The 17,406-nt window shown below is 32.7% G+C and overlaps 1 protein-coding gene and 1 long non-coding RNA gene across 2 annotated transcripts; both read left to right on the plus strand.

Moving 5' to 3' along the window:
* Positions 1-12,945: 12,945 nt before the first annotated feature.
* Positions 12,946-15,417, plus strand: LOC128197953 (uncharacterized). Its single transcript, XR_008250710.1, has 3 exons — positions 12,946-13,282; positions 13,389-13,479; positions 15,168-15,417. It is a non-coding gene; the product is annotated as an uncharacterized LOC128197953 (long non-coding RNA).
* A 219-nt stretch (positions 15,418-15,636) lies between these two features.
* Positions 15,637-16,935, plus strand: LOC128197709 (uncharacterized). Its single transcript, XM_052880086.1, has one exon. The coding sequence runs from the start codon at positions 15,637-15,639 to the stop codon at positions 16,933-16,935; it is 1,299 nt and encodes a 432-aa protein (XP_052736046.1).
* The last annotated feature ends 471 nt before the right edge of the window (positions 16,936-17,406 follow it).

The following is a 17,406-nucleotide window of genomic DNA, read 5'->3' on the forward strand; positions in this document are numbered from 1 at the left end:
TATATATATATATATATATATATATATATATATATATATATATATATATATATATATATATATATATATATATATATATATATATATATATACTATATTTCCACATTATTATCATGTTTTGAAATTGTTATCTCTTAATATATATTTCGTATTTCAATAAAGATTTATAAATGATTAAGAAAGTGTGATTTCTTCTAAAAGATACATAAACAAATATCATCATAAACTAATACATGATCCATTTAAAAGTTTATTGCATCATTCACAGTATATTAATGAAGTCTAATGTAATAACTAATATATATTTATTTATTAATAGGTTAAAATATTCGACTCTACAGAACAAAACCCAAGCTAAACTATCACGTATCTCCACTAATAATCGTTTATTAGAACCACCTCTTAACATAGAAAAATATGCATAACATAATATGACCAATTCATTCGCAAATATCTATATACAATATGAAATTCAGTTAATTTCCTTTATCTTAAAATAATGAAAATAACGGAAAACCTAAGAAATCGAGAAATATATATTATGAGAATTTGATCTTTTTCATATTTTGGATAGTTTTAACAATTAATAAAGTTTCTCTGATATTCCAAACTTAGTTAAATACACACTAATACTTAAATGTTCTAATTAGATGATTGAAAATCTCAACGAAGACTCGTACCAGAGGAGCATTTAGAAACCTTTTGTTTTTAACTAAAATCTACATTATTTTGACTTCATAATGTTAATGATATCGCTCATACACTCAGTGGGAAAATGGGGTAAACGTTGCTTTCCTGTTTTTTTTTTTTACCAACAGAAAGGGGGGAAATGGCTTAGCTGCTAGTAGCATAGGTCCTTTTCATGAATGTACATTTAAGGAGGGTAGTTGGTGGCTATTAAAATTATTAATATTTATTTAATACCCTTCTGGAGGGATAGAGGTCTCACGAATTGATACGAGTGAGGACAGATTTACCTACCATAGTTGTCCCAACTTCAGAGTTCTCAACCCATTCCTTCATACAACAGATGGTTCATCAGTTTTTTCTTCGTCTAATTTTTCTAATATATATATATATATATATATATATATATATATATATATATATATATATATATAATATGCAAACATTATTAGGTTTGAATATAATTATAATATGTGAGTTTTGATTTTGATTTTTATAAAACTTGTTTATTGTTTGTCTTAAATTAAATTTGATCGTTGTAATCTTTGGTTTTATGACACTAGTTTATTAGTTATGTGTTAAACAAAACATGTATATGATTATTTTAAGTAAGATATACAAGTTTTGTAATAAAGTGGTAAAATATTCATGAGTACTAAAAAAAATTATTATGAAACAAAAATTATTCATATCTTTTAAAATAAATAATATTTAAAAATAATTATTTAAAATTTGGAAGGTTTGAAATCAAAGAACTAAAATCAATGAAAATGAAATGAGAAAAAGTGTTGGGAATCCAAGTATGAGTTCAAGTCTCACATTGAATAGAAATGAGAAAGTAGAGACTAGGAATATACAATAAAGTGCAGTATAGACTAAGAAGTGATTCCTAGGTCGTCTCTCAATGATCAAATATTGGTTCAGTCATTAGATCAAACACTTGGTGGAGGTTTTTGTGAAGACTTTTGTGACTTGAAATGAACTAAATTAATACACGAATTCAACACAGTTTAAAAACGATTAGTCACTAAATCAATTACAATGCTTTCAATCACAGATTAGCATCAAATACTCACTCCTCTAATCCCTAATCCAACATGAATTAACCAACTAAGCGAAGACCAATTATGCTTTCATTAAAGTTAATTAAAACAAACGCTTTGTTCATATTCAATCAATTTTGCACCATACAGTTTCATCAACTAAGCGAAGATTAAAAATCAATTAGGCAACTAAGCGTATACGTAATCGCAAGTGCAAAATAGATTTTGAGCCAAATCAGAGCAGCAAAAACACACTTCCAACTCAAAAATCTCATGGAAACAATGCAATTTTACTATGACCAACCAAGCACACTTAAGCAACCATTAAAGCGAGATTAAAATAGCAAAACCGAAGTGAAAACATTAGGCAGTGCTAGAAATAAAATTCAAGTCAAATGTGAACTACGAAACTGTAAACGAAATTTAAATTCAAAGCAAAAACAAAATTGGAGACGAAAATGAAATGGGAAAGGAGATTGCAACATTGAAAGCGTAAATTGAAGTAACAATGTAAAACAAAAATTAAATTCAAATTAAAAAACGAGATTCATATATTAATTGAAAGGAAAGGGGAACAAAACCTTAAACCCCCAAAAAGGGAAGAAGAAAACGCCCAATGCTGCAAACCTAGAGGGGTTTTAAAACCCCCAAATTACAATTTTGCCCTTCTAATGGACTTCTACAAAATATGACCTAAAATTGAGCCCAAAGGTGCAAATTTGTCCAAAACTAAAATTATTAAAATTACAAACAAAAATAAATGATGTGGCAGCCCTCTTGACGTCCCAATAATAATTCCAAAATTGTCCTGCAAATAATAATTGGAACAATTAAGACCAAATAATTCAAATTAATTAAAATAAGAATTATTAGTCAAATTAAGTTCAATTAGTGAAAATGAGACAATAATGGAGAATTAAATACAATTCAGTGCGAAAAGTTAAGTGAATAGTACAAAATAGTGATTCATCAAACACTATGTAAAGGTGAAAGACTCATTAATCCATTACCTTAAAGTTTTGGGTACAGAGTGGTGTCATTCCCTTATATGATTGGGCTCAGATGTTATTGATGTTTTTGTCTCCCCAATGAACCTCCTCCTCGATAAACCTAACAAAAAAGTGATTGTTATTTTTTTGAAAATAATTAGTTGCAAATACAATTTGTTTCTCAATGAGAATGAGACAAAAGTTTTATATCAATTGAATACAAGAATGGAAATGATAATAATTTTTACTTGTCAAACTTATATCTAGACTAACATAGGGAAGACCTTACACTATAATTATTTTAGGATTTACACTACAATTAAAAAATTGTAATTTATTATTCGTGGTCTAAAACAAATATTATAAATTGTAGTTCTAATCATAGTCTAAACATCACCATATACTATAGTTCTTAGTAGAATTTATAGTGTATTTGCATGTTAATGTAATATGGTTTTCCCAAAAACATAGTTTATTAGCATTCCAATGTTATATAATAACTCAAATAGACTATAGTACTTGGTAGAAATCATAATCTATTTAATATTGATAAACAACAATTTGTTTAGAAAACATAGTCTATTAGCATTCAAATAAACTACATATTCAAATAGACTAAGATTCTTCTGCGGACCATAACCCACTATCCCTACTATTATGCATAGACTACAATTTTGATATTAAACAGTAGTCTATGTTGATGTATAAACTATAATTTTGCACTTAATCATAGTCTTTTGGGGAGTTTTTTTCTTGTAGTATTTGTTTTATTTTAGTTTATCTACCCTAATTAAGCAATCTAGACAGAAAAACAATCAGAAATAAAAGTAAAAAGGAATCATAAAGAGTAATTAAATATATATTATTGACTTTATACTTGTCAATAAATAAAATGAAATTACAAGTCATCTATTCTAATGTATTGTACAAATTTATAAAACATGTTATCCAAGTATTCTTGAGGTAGTTCATTGATTCATAATGTAATAGTTGAGCATTATAAATCAATAAATATATATATATATATATATATATTATGTAATTTAATTAAAAACTAAGATATTATGTCTTGATAATGTGTTAAATAATTATTATAAATTGTTGTGATTGAATGCTATGTGAATGTTTGGAATTATAAATATATATTGTTGAGACAAAATCATTTAAAAAAACCTATTTTAAAATTTAACATAATATTTAAAATGAAATAGTATTTAATAGTCTAAGATAATATATTAGAAATGTTGAACGTTACTCTTTAACATTGTTTAAGTTTAAATGATCTAGATTGTTTAATGCATGTCTAATAAGCGTTAAATGATATAGAGTTCATAATAGAGAGTCAATAAAAAACATATGATAAAAGAAAGTTAGACTATTTTATATCCTAAACGCTTTATAAGTTACTCAAAACAGATAAACGCTAAACCCTAGTATTTGTATCATGCCTAAATGTTTAGGTTATCTAATACTTTAATGCATGTACATACAGGTATCTTTTTGTCTGTTGTGTTGTGTTTTTTTATTGCTTATTATCAACTTTATCAAAGCCTGCTCAGAATCAAAACAACGTTAAGAGATATGAGGATATTCAAGGAATATCTCTTACATGTTTTATGCCTACTCTTTTCGTAAACTCGGCACAATTGCTCTGTTAGGACTCAACATAACTTCTAACTCTACCTTAAAGGCTACATCTCTAGAAGAAAGTCAAAAGCTCTAAGTAATGAATCTTTTTTTTACGAAATCTATACAAAGGAGTTTACATGAAGAGAAGAAGAAAACTTTGTTATCAAGAATATTGCTACGCTCTCTACTCTCTTTCTAAAAGCTCTTAACACTTTTCTTCAAAAGATCTTTTTACAAGTTTTCAAAAGTTCTTCGTAATATTTTATATCCTCTTTACAAGAGTTATCTTCTATCTTATAAGTTTTCAAAAACACCTTTGATGTGTTTGATTCAGAAGTGAATTAAAACACTTGTAAAGTTTAACTTAGTGGAGTTACATGTTCTATAAAGTTGGTGTAGTGTTGATACCAAGAGTGGTGAAACTTGTCTAATCAGTTTGGTTAATTTTGTAAACTAGAAGTGGTTAAACTCATTTTTAGTAGAATCCCTAAAAAATTTAAGTGAAAATTGGGCATAGCTCAGTTTGAGTGAACTAGTATAAAATCTGATATGATCATAAATGGGGCAACAATGAAGAGCTTTCAAAGTGACAACAAGCATAAAAAAGAGTAGAATAGGTTTCCTTTGGGCGTGTATTTGCCTTTTGATTTCTTTCTCTTAGTTCTTGTGAATAATTGCTTATAAACTCTTCTTTCTCTTTAAGAGCAAGCAATGTGGGACTATCCATGGCTTGATCTTAAAAAGAAGATAAGAGAAAGTGAGCATTCTAGGCGTGTAGGAGCTAGTAGCATAGCTAGTTTTCATATTTTGAACTATACGAGAACTAGTTGCCTTATAAACCCTTTGGAGTGGAGAGAATTGAGCAATGTGGGACTCAAAAGTCCCTATAAGACCTGCAACAGTTGCTGGATGGACTACACCCTCAAAAGTCCCACATCTCCTAGATCTTGCATCTTAGCTCACTCCAAAGTTTATATAAGAAGGCTTAGGGGTCTCCTATTTGAACACCTTACCTTGATTCAATGAATTTGAGTTGATTTGCACTTTTGCAATCTTCTTTGAGATAGAATTCTGTCTCTAAAGTCCCAAATTTGGGCAGACCTTATCTTGTTCAAGCAAGTGGCGGTCCTCCTCTTGATGTTTATCTTGGAAGCTTGTTCAAGTGGCGCATCTTCAATTCCTAAGTTTCCTTTTCTTTAATCTCTTTCCATTTTTAATTTCTTTCCCATTCTCTTAAATGTCATTTAGTATATTCTCTCTAGGTATGCACTTCCCTATCATGTGGTATCATGAGCCTTAGGTTTTTGATCTCTTAGGAATTGCATGCTAGAGTAGAATAGCTTAGATATGTTCATTTTCGCTGAGCCATTTTCTGTCTCGCCCAGCCTCTGCGTGAAAATACAGTCAACTTGTATGATTTAGTTTAGCTTCATTTCTAGTCCGTTTTCCATGAAATTTTTTTTCAAAGTTTCGTCTGGATGTCTAGTTTCATGTACAATTTTTACTTTGTTCAAATTCGTTCTGTGCTGTTCCCAGTAAAAAACTTTCTCCACTATGTCAGTCCAGTGCTTATTGTTTGAGTGACTTCTAATCTGTTTGCATTGTTTGCTTGCTGTTTGGTACTTGTGGTGGCTGGATTTGATAATTGGACGGTGCTAAGACCTCCCTACACTCTTAAGCAAGGATTCAACACTTCATATCACAGTTTGGAGGTGAGTCCCGTGGCTGTCCAGAGCCTTATCCATGCTGACATTTCTTCAAACAGCAACAATGCTATTGGAAGTCTTCAACAAGTAGGTGTCCTTATTCCTTTTGCTTGCTGTTCCAGCTTTAATTTCTTGTCTTGGCTGGATTATATGTGTCTTTCCTTGCTTGTTAACTTTGAATTGAGTCATATGTGTTTCATCCTTAGGAGTTTTCTAGCAAATAATTCTTGAAATTGCAATTCTTAAGAGTCTTGTTGCATCTTGGTTCTTGTATGCTGAATTGAGTTTGATCAACCTAGGATTTAAGTGTGTAGACTTTGCTTGTATGTTCTGTATTAGTAGAGGCATTACTTACATCCAATTTTAGCTTTAATCAAATACACATACTCAATTAAATCCTCCTTGGCCGAGACTAGTGATATCAATTCTGTATGATTAAAATAAAAATCAAACCAACACCAAATTTGGTTGTTGTTTTGTGTTAGTCTGGCTGAGAAGTTTGCCCACTATTTTGGTGTGTTTGATAGCTAATTTTGCAGCCTCTTTTGTCATAAAATTACATAATATATAGGTTTGAAGTTTGCCAAATTAATTTCATCCATTGCTAGATCTTTCTCGTCATGTATGCATAGAATTTTGGTGTGACTTGTTTCTTAGTTGTGTCAATTTTTCTTTGCTGTCTTGTTCATTTTGTGCCACTGTTTTGCCTCCATTTTTCTTGCTGTTTTGTCTTCATAAAATCATTAGATTGCTGCCTCCTTATTGTGTGCCAAGATACCACATGATGGGGAAGTGCATACCTAGAGAGAATATACTAAATGGCATTTAAGAGAATGGGAAAGAACTTAAAAATGGAAGAGATTAAGGAAGAGGAAACTTATGATTTGAATATGCGCCACTTGAAGGAAGCTCCAAGATAAGCATCAAAGGAGGACCGCCACTTGCTTGAGCAAGATAAGGTCTGCCCAAAATAGGGACTTTGGAGATAGAATACTATCTCAAAGAAGATTGCAAAAGTGCAAATCAACTCAAAATTCAATTGATTCAAGGTAAGGTGTACAAAAAGGAGACCCCTAAGCCTTCTTATATAACCTTTGGAGTGAGCTAAGATGCAAGATCTAGGAGATGTGGGACTTTTGAGGGTGTAGTCCGTCCAGCAGCTGCTGCAGGTCTTCTAGGGACTTTTGAGTCCCACATTGCTCAATTCTCTCCACTCCAAAGGGTTTATAAGGCAATTAGTTCTCCTATACTTCAAAATATGAAAACTAGCTATGCTACTAACTCCTACACGCCTAGTATGCTCACTTTCTCTTCTCTTCTTTTTAAGATCAAGCCATGGATAGTCCCACATTGCTTTCTCTTAAAGAGAAAGAAGAGTTTATAAGCAATTATTCACAAGAACTAAGAGAAAGAAATCAAAAGGCAAATACACGCCCAAAGGAAACCTATTCTACTCTTTTTTATACTTGTTGTCACTTTGAAAGCTCTTCATTGTTGCCCCATTTATGATCATATCAAAATCAAAGTGTGTTTTTCTGCCTTTATGTTTAAATTGTTTTCCATTCAAATTTTTCTTTAAACCTAAGTGTTTAACTACTATTGCAAATCGTTTAACCCCTGCAAAGTAATATTAAACACTATTTGTGAAAAGTTTTTAAAATATTATTCAAACCCTCTTGAAAAGCAATTGTTAGTAAGTTGCATACGAGAGTTACAGTGGAAATGTGGTTCATGATCATATTCTATACGCGAGCATATGTTGGTGCAAATGTTGGTAAGGATATGTGTTGGGGCTTAGAGGGAACAATGTTATTGAAAAATGCTATGGATTAATGTAATAAAGTTTGTGATGTCTTATAAATAGTGGATCCATTTTATGGATTAAAGTAATGAAACTCTAATGGATTTTAAGTTTGAGAAATAAATAAATTTAAATATTTTAAGTTAAGCAAATTAAGTGATTAATCAAGAGAATAGTGACATCCTAAAAGGAGAGTTAGATACATATATGAGAACATTCAACATCATTCTAAAACAATTCTTTAATGAGTTCAAAACTAAGAAATTTACTTTCAAGAGTAGATAGTAAAACATACATGTGTGACAAAACATTAGCAACCACATTGGACTTACCTCTGTTATGCTTGATTATATATGGAAATTGTTCAATAAACTTCATCCATTTTGCATATCTCTTGTTCAAGTTATCATGCCCTTTCAATTACTTTAAAGCATGATCATTATGAATGACAAATTCTTTAGAAAAAATGTAACGTTGTTATACTTGCAATTCCCTAATTAATACATACAGTTCCTTATCATATGTAGGATAGTTAATGACAACCCCTTTTAATTTCTCACTAAAACAAGTTATTGGGTGTCCCTCTTATACAACTTTTATTCTTATCTCAAATGCATCACATTCAAGTTCAAAAGAGTTAGCGAAGTTAGGAAAAACAAGTATGGATGAATGTGTTAACTTATCATTCAAAACAACAAAAACTTTCTCTTATTTTTCTCCCCATTTAAATGGTACATTCTTCTTGACTACTTCATTTAAAGGTGTAGCTATAGTATCGAAATCTTTCACCAACCTCTTATAAAATCTAGCAAGCACATGGAAGCTTTTTTACCTCACTCTTATTTTTAGGAGTTGGACATTCCTTAATTGCATTTATTTTCTCTTTATCAAAATGCACTCTCTTAGATTTAATAACCACAGATCCCAAGAACAAATGATCTTTACAAAATGAGATTTTCCAAATTAGCATATACAATCTTTCTTTTCTTAAATACATACAAAACAAATTTTAATTGGTCTATTTGCTGATCTAAATTTTTAGTGTACATAAGAATGTTATCAAAATAAAGAATCACAAGTTTTCCTAAGAACTCTCAATAAATGATTCATTAATCTCATGAAAATACTCAACACATTTGTCAAAAAAAAAATAGAGTACTTTCCATTCATACATATTTTGTTTTAAAAGTTGTTTCCCATTCATCTCTTTTCTAATTCTAATATGATTATATTAACTTTTTAAATTTCTATTTTAGAGAATCAACAAGATTCATACAATTCATCAAGAAAATCATCTATTAAAAAACTAAAAATAATTTTATACTTTTTAATATTTTTTAAGAAAAAAATAACATATTGTGTCATATTAAAATTGATTTAGTAAACTCTAATTAGTAACATCACAATTTAACTAAAATTTAATTTTATATTATATATGTATTTTTTTCCCTACTACTACTCATAGTCATTGTTCACGAACTTTTCCATATTTAACATTATAGATAGAAATCTTTCGGCAAATAATTATACCTAAACCTATTTTACATAAGTATTTTCTTCCGTGGGAAATGTTCATTTACCAAATTCTACATACGATTATGTTTCGTCAAAGTAATTGATTTTTAAAAAATGATAAACATACACTTTTATGAGGGGTACACTGCACATGTTGATTAAATTAGTATAATATTTTGATTAAATTAGTATATTGTTAGTTAACATATATATAAATAAATATGTCAATTATAATAAATCAAACTATACATAACCATTAAATAGTCAAATTAAACCCTCATAATTAATTGTCTTTTGATTATGATGGAGAAACATGACATTTTATTTTATTTTATTTAAGACCGCCATATTTTAGTTTAACTATTACAATATTTTGATTAAATTAGTATAATTGTTTATTTATGGAATTGGTATATGTTATTTTAGTACATGAAGCTTTAATTAGAGATGAAAAAAATAATTGTGTTTTGCAAATAAAATTTGTTACAAATAATTGATAATTACCAATATTTATTATTTGTGGATAATAATAATATTTTAATATCGATTTATAAAAGCTGAAATCTTACTATCTACTCCTTACATCCAAAATAATAAAACTAAAATCTAATTTATATTTTATTAGGTTGTATTTAATTAAAATTAATTTATATTTTATTAGATTAAATTTAATTAAAATTAAAATTTAATTTATATTTAATTTAATTTATTATTTTACATTTTTTAATTTTATTTATATTTTATTTTAAAATTTTATATAATATTTTTTTTAAACATCTGTATGTACGAATATTCAGTCGATAATAGATAATTTTTTTTATGCTAAGTAGTGATAAATATTATCCATACATAAACAGATTCAGTTATAAGTTACATTTAGAAATATTCTTCTTTTTTATTGGTCTGGAAGTGAATCAAGTAAATGAAACATGATTGATAATATAAAGTAAATGTTCATAAAAGTAAATAAAACTTCATTTATGTAAATGTCAACCAAAAATTTGGTGAGTATGAATGTTGATCATCAAATAAGTAAATTTGGTTTAAAGTAAGGAAAAAATAATCAATTAAGAACACAATGTTATTATAGTAAAAACATAAAGTGTTACTTAATGTATTAAATTTTGTATTTATTGTTTTTTTGTTTAATGTAATTTCTTTTTTTAAAGGAAAATTATTTAAGGAATTTTTCAAATGATACGATTTGGATATCGCACATTTGTACTATAATTAAAATTTTATTGACACATAAAATTAAAATTTGACCATGATACAATTAAGGACTCTATGATTGGTATTGTCACAATTTGACACTCGTTAAGGAGTGTTTCTCCATGCATCTCACCAGTCTCGTTTTGTATCTTTCAATTTTTGTATTATTCTAATTGTGTTTCTATCACCTTGTCAGAACACAAAATATTTTGACTATTTTTGTTTGGAAGAGGGTTGCATAATTGTTCGCACTTGGAAGTGTGGCTGTAATTTGAAATGGTCTAAGCATAATTGGAGGTGTGGTAAATCATGCGCACAGTTCGAAATATGGTTCTGCACTTGGAAATGTGGTGAAGCTTTTTCATTCTACATTTATTACATTTAATTATTTTTTAATTTTATTTTCTTTGAACTTTGAAGTGCGGTGAAAACTTTTTCATTCTACATTTATTACATTTAATTATTTTTTAATTTTATTTTCTTTGAACTTTGAAGTGCGGTGAAAACTTTTTCATTCTACATTTATTATATTCAATTGTTTTTGAATTTTATTTGCTTTTTATATTTTTTTATTAGTTTAGGCTTAATATTCTTTTCTCAAGTTAAGAGCTGAATTTTTGTTTAGTATCCATTTTTAAAAATGTTTCTATTTTATTCCAAAGTATTATAAATTATATCAATTAGATCCTTTTCGTTAAATTCACATAAACGGAGTTAACTCCAGCTGACGAATCTACACTTTTTTTTCTCTCTCCTCTACATTTTCTACAATGTTCCAGCTTTTTCTTTTTCTTCATCCTCAATTTTTCTGTACTTCTCTGCACTCACAACTCTTAATGACCTATTTCTTTGTGGACGGCTTTGAATCTGATTTCAAATATACACAATGTTAATTGTATTGTAACATTGCAGGAACATTCTATGATGAAGCTGGAACATTGCAGGAACTTAGTCAGTGTTTTTTCTTTTTTTCTATTTCACGCACCAATAGAAAAATATTCTCGACTTTCCATTAACATTTAAAAAAATTGTAAAAATATTTTTATTTCCGGTGTTTTTCTCTCATGAAAAATCCATTGTCCTAATTAGTCATCTTTTTTTAAAGGTCAAATTTAATTATACGCTGAATATGATGTTCTTTTCTTCACACTACATTTCATATTTTTCCTTCTGATATGCAAATGAAAGACAAAGTTTTATGAAAACTTATACAGAGGGAAGAAAAATATATATCTTTTGTCGTATTATTTAATTTATTACTAGCTTATTTTTCGTTGTCAAGAAACTTAAAAAAATGCAAACCTTTTTATTATTATTTTTTTATATATCTCATTGAAAACAAATATGAAGATTTCTTTGTCTATTTTTACTGCAACGGATATTACATATGAAGAGAAGAAAGTAGCTATGATAAGAATTGTTGTTATGCTATCAGTTGGAGATGGCGATGGGAGGGTTGAGCTTTGGCAGAGTGATGGTGAGAACGCCGTTTTCCATGGAGGCCATCATACGATCGGGTTGGGTATGGGGAGGGATCGTGAAACAATTTTTGAACTTCAAGATTCCGCGGTGGAGGCAGCGGCAGGAGTCGCTGTCTTCTTCTGTTTCCACCACCCTCTCTCCGCTCACCTGAAGCACTCTTTCGTTTTCTATCTCCACCTTCAATTCCTCCCTCCTCAGCCCCGGCACCTCGCCCTTCAGCACGTGCGCCTCTGCCGTCTCCTCCCACTTGAGAACAAAAAAAGTGAGAAGAAGAGAGAGAGAAAAAGCTCGAACATAGCAGAAAATGCATAGGAGAAAGAAGAAAAAGTACAAATTCGTTGTAGTTAACTGCGTTTATGTGAATTTAACGGAAGGAATCTAATTGATACAATTTATACTACTTTGGAATAAAATATAAACAATTTTAAAATCGAATACTAAACGAAAATTCAGCTCTTAACTTGGGGACGAAGTAAACTATTAAGTCATTAGTTTATTTAAATATTAAACATTTTGTGGTTAATATTTTGTAATTTGTATTTTATTTTTGTTTTTCATATTTATTTAAATTTTATTTTTAATATAATTATTTTTTCTGAATTTTGAAAATTTAATTTATTTTTTAAAGTTTTTGAATCTATAATTATTTATTAATATTTTATTTTTAATATGAATTATTATTTAGTTATTTGTTGTTGTGAAACCCTGATTAATTAACGCACCCAAATCCATACTCTGATCACCCTTTTAAGGCACCGTGCCACGTCAAACAGCACTCACACTCACTCTGCATGTATCTGCCATGTGTCACGGCTGAAACCTTTGAAAAACGTTAGTGGAAGACAAGTGGCGTGTGGAGAATGGGCGTTCGTCCTGCGTGAGAAGGGAAATCACCCTCTGCATGCGCTGACGCCGTCTGTCACATTAGAAGCTTCTAAAATCTGTAGTGGGAACCAGGTGGCAGTACAGGAGTGCATGTCCGTTTGACGTGGGGGAGAAAAATGATTTCTCTGAAAACACTTTCCATCATTCCCTGCATTCATCTTCTTCCTCACGAAACCCTTGCTCTTCTTCTTCTCCAACTTCTCTCTAAAACTCCTTCATCTTCTCTCTAAGATAACTCACCATCATCTCCTCCGATCCCATTTCAGATACCGTAGAAACATTCCCTGCACCGTGAGCATCGTTCTAAACCGAACAGAATTGAGATCTGAACTGGTAAGTTCTCGTCTCTGAATATTCGTCCCTTTTGTTTTTGCGAACCAAATTCGGGTTGCATGCGTGGGTTATAGGTCTGAACTGTTTATGATTTTTGGTGTGTTAGATTAAGTGGAAGTTGTGGAGTGATTCTTTGGGTAGAAAGCTGTGAGAGAACGAGCGAAACCCTTGCATTTGGAAGTGCACTACTGAACCAGGTAAGGGAAGCTTTAGTAATTTAATTGATACTTGGATGATGTGTGTGAAAGCATGAAGTGTACTGGATGTATGAAATGTATGATGTTTAAGTATGCATGAACGAGCCCTGTTGTACTGGTTGTGTATGAGTGATATTGTATGAACTGTATGTTGAGGATGAAACGTATGATTTGGAAAATAAATAATTTCTGTATAGTATGAGATGATAATATGAATTCTGTAATGTATGAGATTTATGGTGGAGATAAATTATAAGTTATGAATCGTATGAAAACTGTGAAGTTATTGTAGATGAAAAATCTGGAAAATATCATAGTCTTTGCTTGATAATGCACGCTCGTCATCAAACGGTCTTATACCGTTCGGTTTCCCCTGAAAATGACTTAGAATAGGAATTCTTTCATTTGGAAAGGATTCTGTTTAAGAGCGAGCGTCTTCTTGTGAAAGGCTAGGTTTGAGCGTTCGGCTCATCCTAGTGGTGTCCAACGATCGTAATTAATTGAAGTTATATTAGTAACGCTCGGTTTTGTAATCCGGCGTTCGTTATAGGAGCGCTTAGTCTTATACTGAGCGTTCGTCCAAATGAGCGCTCGTTCTTAGATCGAGCGTTCGTTCTATTTAGTGCTCGGTCATTTACCTAGCGTTCGTTCTAAGCAGTGTTCGGTTTTATACTGAACGCTCGTCCTTTTCGTAATATTTCAACGAGCGATAAATAGCGTTCGTCCATAAAGCTAAATAGCGTTCGTCCATAAAGCTAAATAGCGTTCGTCCATAAAGCTAATTAGCGTTCGTCCAAACAGTAAATTTATATCCGCTACCGCGTTCGGTTATTGACTGGCGGGTAGTACCTTTTATAAATTCGTGTCCGTTTTAATATCTAAAAGTCTTATGACGTTTTATTCACTTGGATTCGATCTAATGTCCTTGAAAGTAAATTATTCTAAGTATCAGTTAAATCGTTCTAGAGTCAGTCCATGTAGTTGATTCAAGTGATCACAACGTTCGTCCTCGGAAAGACGTTCGTTTTTCTTCTGTCAGACACGAGTGTCTCTCGGTATCATGATGACGTTCGTCCTCATTATGAAGGGGTCTGAACGCTCGTCTTTTTAGGGAAGTGGAACTAAGAATGAAAATGTGATGTTGAGGGAAGTATATAATGTGCGAACCATATATGAGATGAAACTATGAGTTTGGAATTTGAACGAGCGTTCCAAGGAGGAACGTCTCTCTAATTTGAATATGATGAGTTGTATAGTATGACCATGGTAAAATTACTGATGGCTGTTCATCCTGATATTCCGTGAGTACCCGTCCTCAAGTAGAGGGGAGTAGGTCATGTGTGGGAATGGCAGGAGGCCCTAGTTCTCTTGAGTACTTTGGACGGATAAGGTTAACCTCGGGTGGCAGCTGATAAGTGTTTCCAGTTACCACACCACCCGAGTGCACGAACGCCTGTAGTTACATGGATTCATACAGTCCGGACGGTCGGTCTTATGAGAGTTTGGATGAATTATATTATGCTTTGATGTATTGTTGTATGTCTCGTATGTTAATTGCTTATGTGAAATTGTTATATGAGTTGTATGAATTAAACTACCTAAGCTTACCCTTGCAATTCCTTGTGTTGTCTACTGGTTATGTACGTCCGTCTTGTCAATGCAATGATCATCCGTGTGGATGTGAGCAGATGGTGAGGCGCCACTTGAAGAAATGCTGGAAGAAGAAAATTTGGAAGACGCCAACCTTGTTGAAGTAGAGGTTAAAGCCGAGCCCTAGAGCGCTCGTTCAGTAGTAGCTGTTAGTGTTTCTGGATTGTATTTTGGGACGTTCGGTTATTTAGTTTTGAAAAGTCGTTCGTTCAGAACTTAGTATTTTGTAGATATATTCTGAACCCTGTATCTTGTACGTTCGGCTTTTAAGAGCTGTTGTAATTAAGACTGCACTGTTAATTCTGTAAATGTAATTAGTTCTAATTAATGGTAATTACTATTTATTGGGATGTTACATTAGTGGTATCAGAGCAGTTTTGTTCTTTTAAGGACGTGTAGGTTATGAGTGCACTATGTTTTGCTGTGTGCCTAATATGTGTTTGAATGAATTATTTCTCAACTCTTTGAACATTACTAACGTTCGTTTTCTCTGTGTCCAGAGAATACATGGCACCTAGACTTCCTCCGCCACCTCAACCCAACGAACCAGATACGTCCAACAGCGCTAGGTTGTTGGAGACGGTGATCGACAGACTTCAACAGCAGAATACCACCCTTATGGAACAGAATGCTACACTGATGCAACAAAATCAGGCAGCTATGCAGAGTCTGGAAGCCTCTCGATCCAACTCTGAGGCGACGCAGCGGCAGTTAATGGAGATATTGGCTGCAACCAGGGGCGCGGCAGGAGCGTCCTCTTCTAACGATGCCCCGCCTACTGCTGAGTGGAGTTTAGAGAGTTTTCTCCAACACCGTCCGGCCAAGTTTAATGGGAAGGGCCTTCCGGATGAAGCGGATCAATGGCTACGGGATTTGGAAAGGATTTATGATGCCAAAAGGTGCCTAGACGACAACCGTTTGGCATTTACAGAGTACTTGTTAACGGGAGAAGCCAGCCATTGGTGGTCAAGTATGAAGATGTTGTTGGCCGAAGCCCAAAGTCCAATTTCCTGGGAGGTTTTCAAGACTAAGTTTTATGAAGAGTATTTCCCGGACAGTGTGCGGTTTGCTAAGGAGGTGGAGTTTCTTCAATTGGTACAAGGTGGTATGTCCGTCTCGGAGTACACCAATAAATTCAAGCACCTGATCCGTTTTAATACCATGGCTATGAGTGGAGAATGGCAATGCAGGAAGTTTGAGAACGGTCTGAGAAGTGACTTGAAAGTGTTAATATCCAGCCTGTGCATTAGGTCGTTCCCTGCTATGGTGGAGAGGGCAAAGGTACTGGAGAAGAACGTTGCTGAGGCTGAGCAACAAAAGAAGCAGCAAGTGAGTAGGGGGTCGGTCTTAACAAGAAACACTGCGAACGTGAGAAGACCCCCGTACGTACGTCCAACTCAATCATCTGGCGGATCTCAAGCCTTGGTCACTGTCGGCCAATCTGGACAGCCAAGGAGCTTGACATGTTATCAGTGTGGGGGACCACACTACCGTTGGGCTTGTCCTCAGCTGACTGGAGGAAAACATTGCAACAAGTGTGGGAGGAACGAACACTCAGATCATGAGTGCAATATGGGAGGTCGAGCGGCAATGAGGCCGCCGAACGCTGGAAGAACACAACAAGGGAGAGACGGACATGCGCAAGCAGTAGGAAGGGTTTATGCAATCACGGGTGCTGAAGCCGCTCGTTCAGGTACACTCATCACCAGTACTTGCGTGTTATATGGAAAGCCTTGCTGTGTATTGTATGACTCGGGGGCAACTCAATCCTTCATCTCGAAGGAGTGCGTTGAGAAACTGGGCTAGTGGAGAGTGAATTACAGTTCGACTTGGTGGTGTCAACCCCAGCGGCTGATGGGATCAAGACGTCTACAGTTTGTGTAAGATGTCCTATAGAAGTTGAGGGGCGTAGATTTAAGGTTAACCTCATTTGTTTACCCCTACAAGACTTAGAAGTAATTTTGGGGATGGATTGGTTGGCCACCAATAGAATTCTCATTGATTGTGGAAAGAAGGAGTTAGTCTTCCCAGGTGAAGAAGAGGAGGAGTTATCTGTTAATCGCGGTCAGTTGAAGGAGGACATCATGGAAGGAGCGAGCTGTTTTCTGATAATGACGTATGAAGACAGCGAAGTGAGGAACGCTAGAGTGGAGTGTTCGTCCAATATTGTTAGCAGTGGAGGACGAACGGTAGTGGATGAATTCCCGGATGTCTTTCCGGACGAAGTCCCTGGTCTACCTCCCATTCGTGAGGTCGAATTCACGATCGATCTCGTGA

This window comes from Vigna angularis, chromosome 7, assembly GCF_016808095.1.
Source record: "Vigna angularis cultivar LongXiaoDou No.4 chromosome 7, ASM1680809v1, whole genome shotgun sequence".
Lineage (NCBI taxonomy): Eukaryota > Viridiplantae > Streptophyta > Magnoliopsida > Fabales > Fabaceae > Vigna > Vigna angularis.

Bases quoted from the DNA above. Each gene is read 5' to 3' on its own strand.
- LOC128197709 (XM_052880086.1), top strand. From the start codon at position 15,637: ATGGCACCTAGACTTCCTCCGCCACCTCAACCCAACGAACCAGATACG.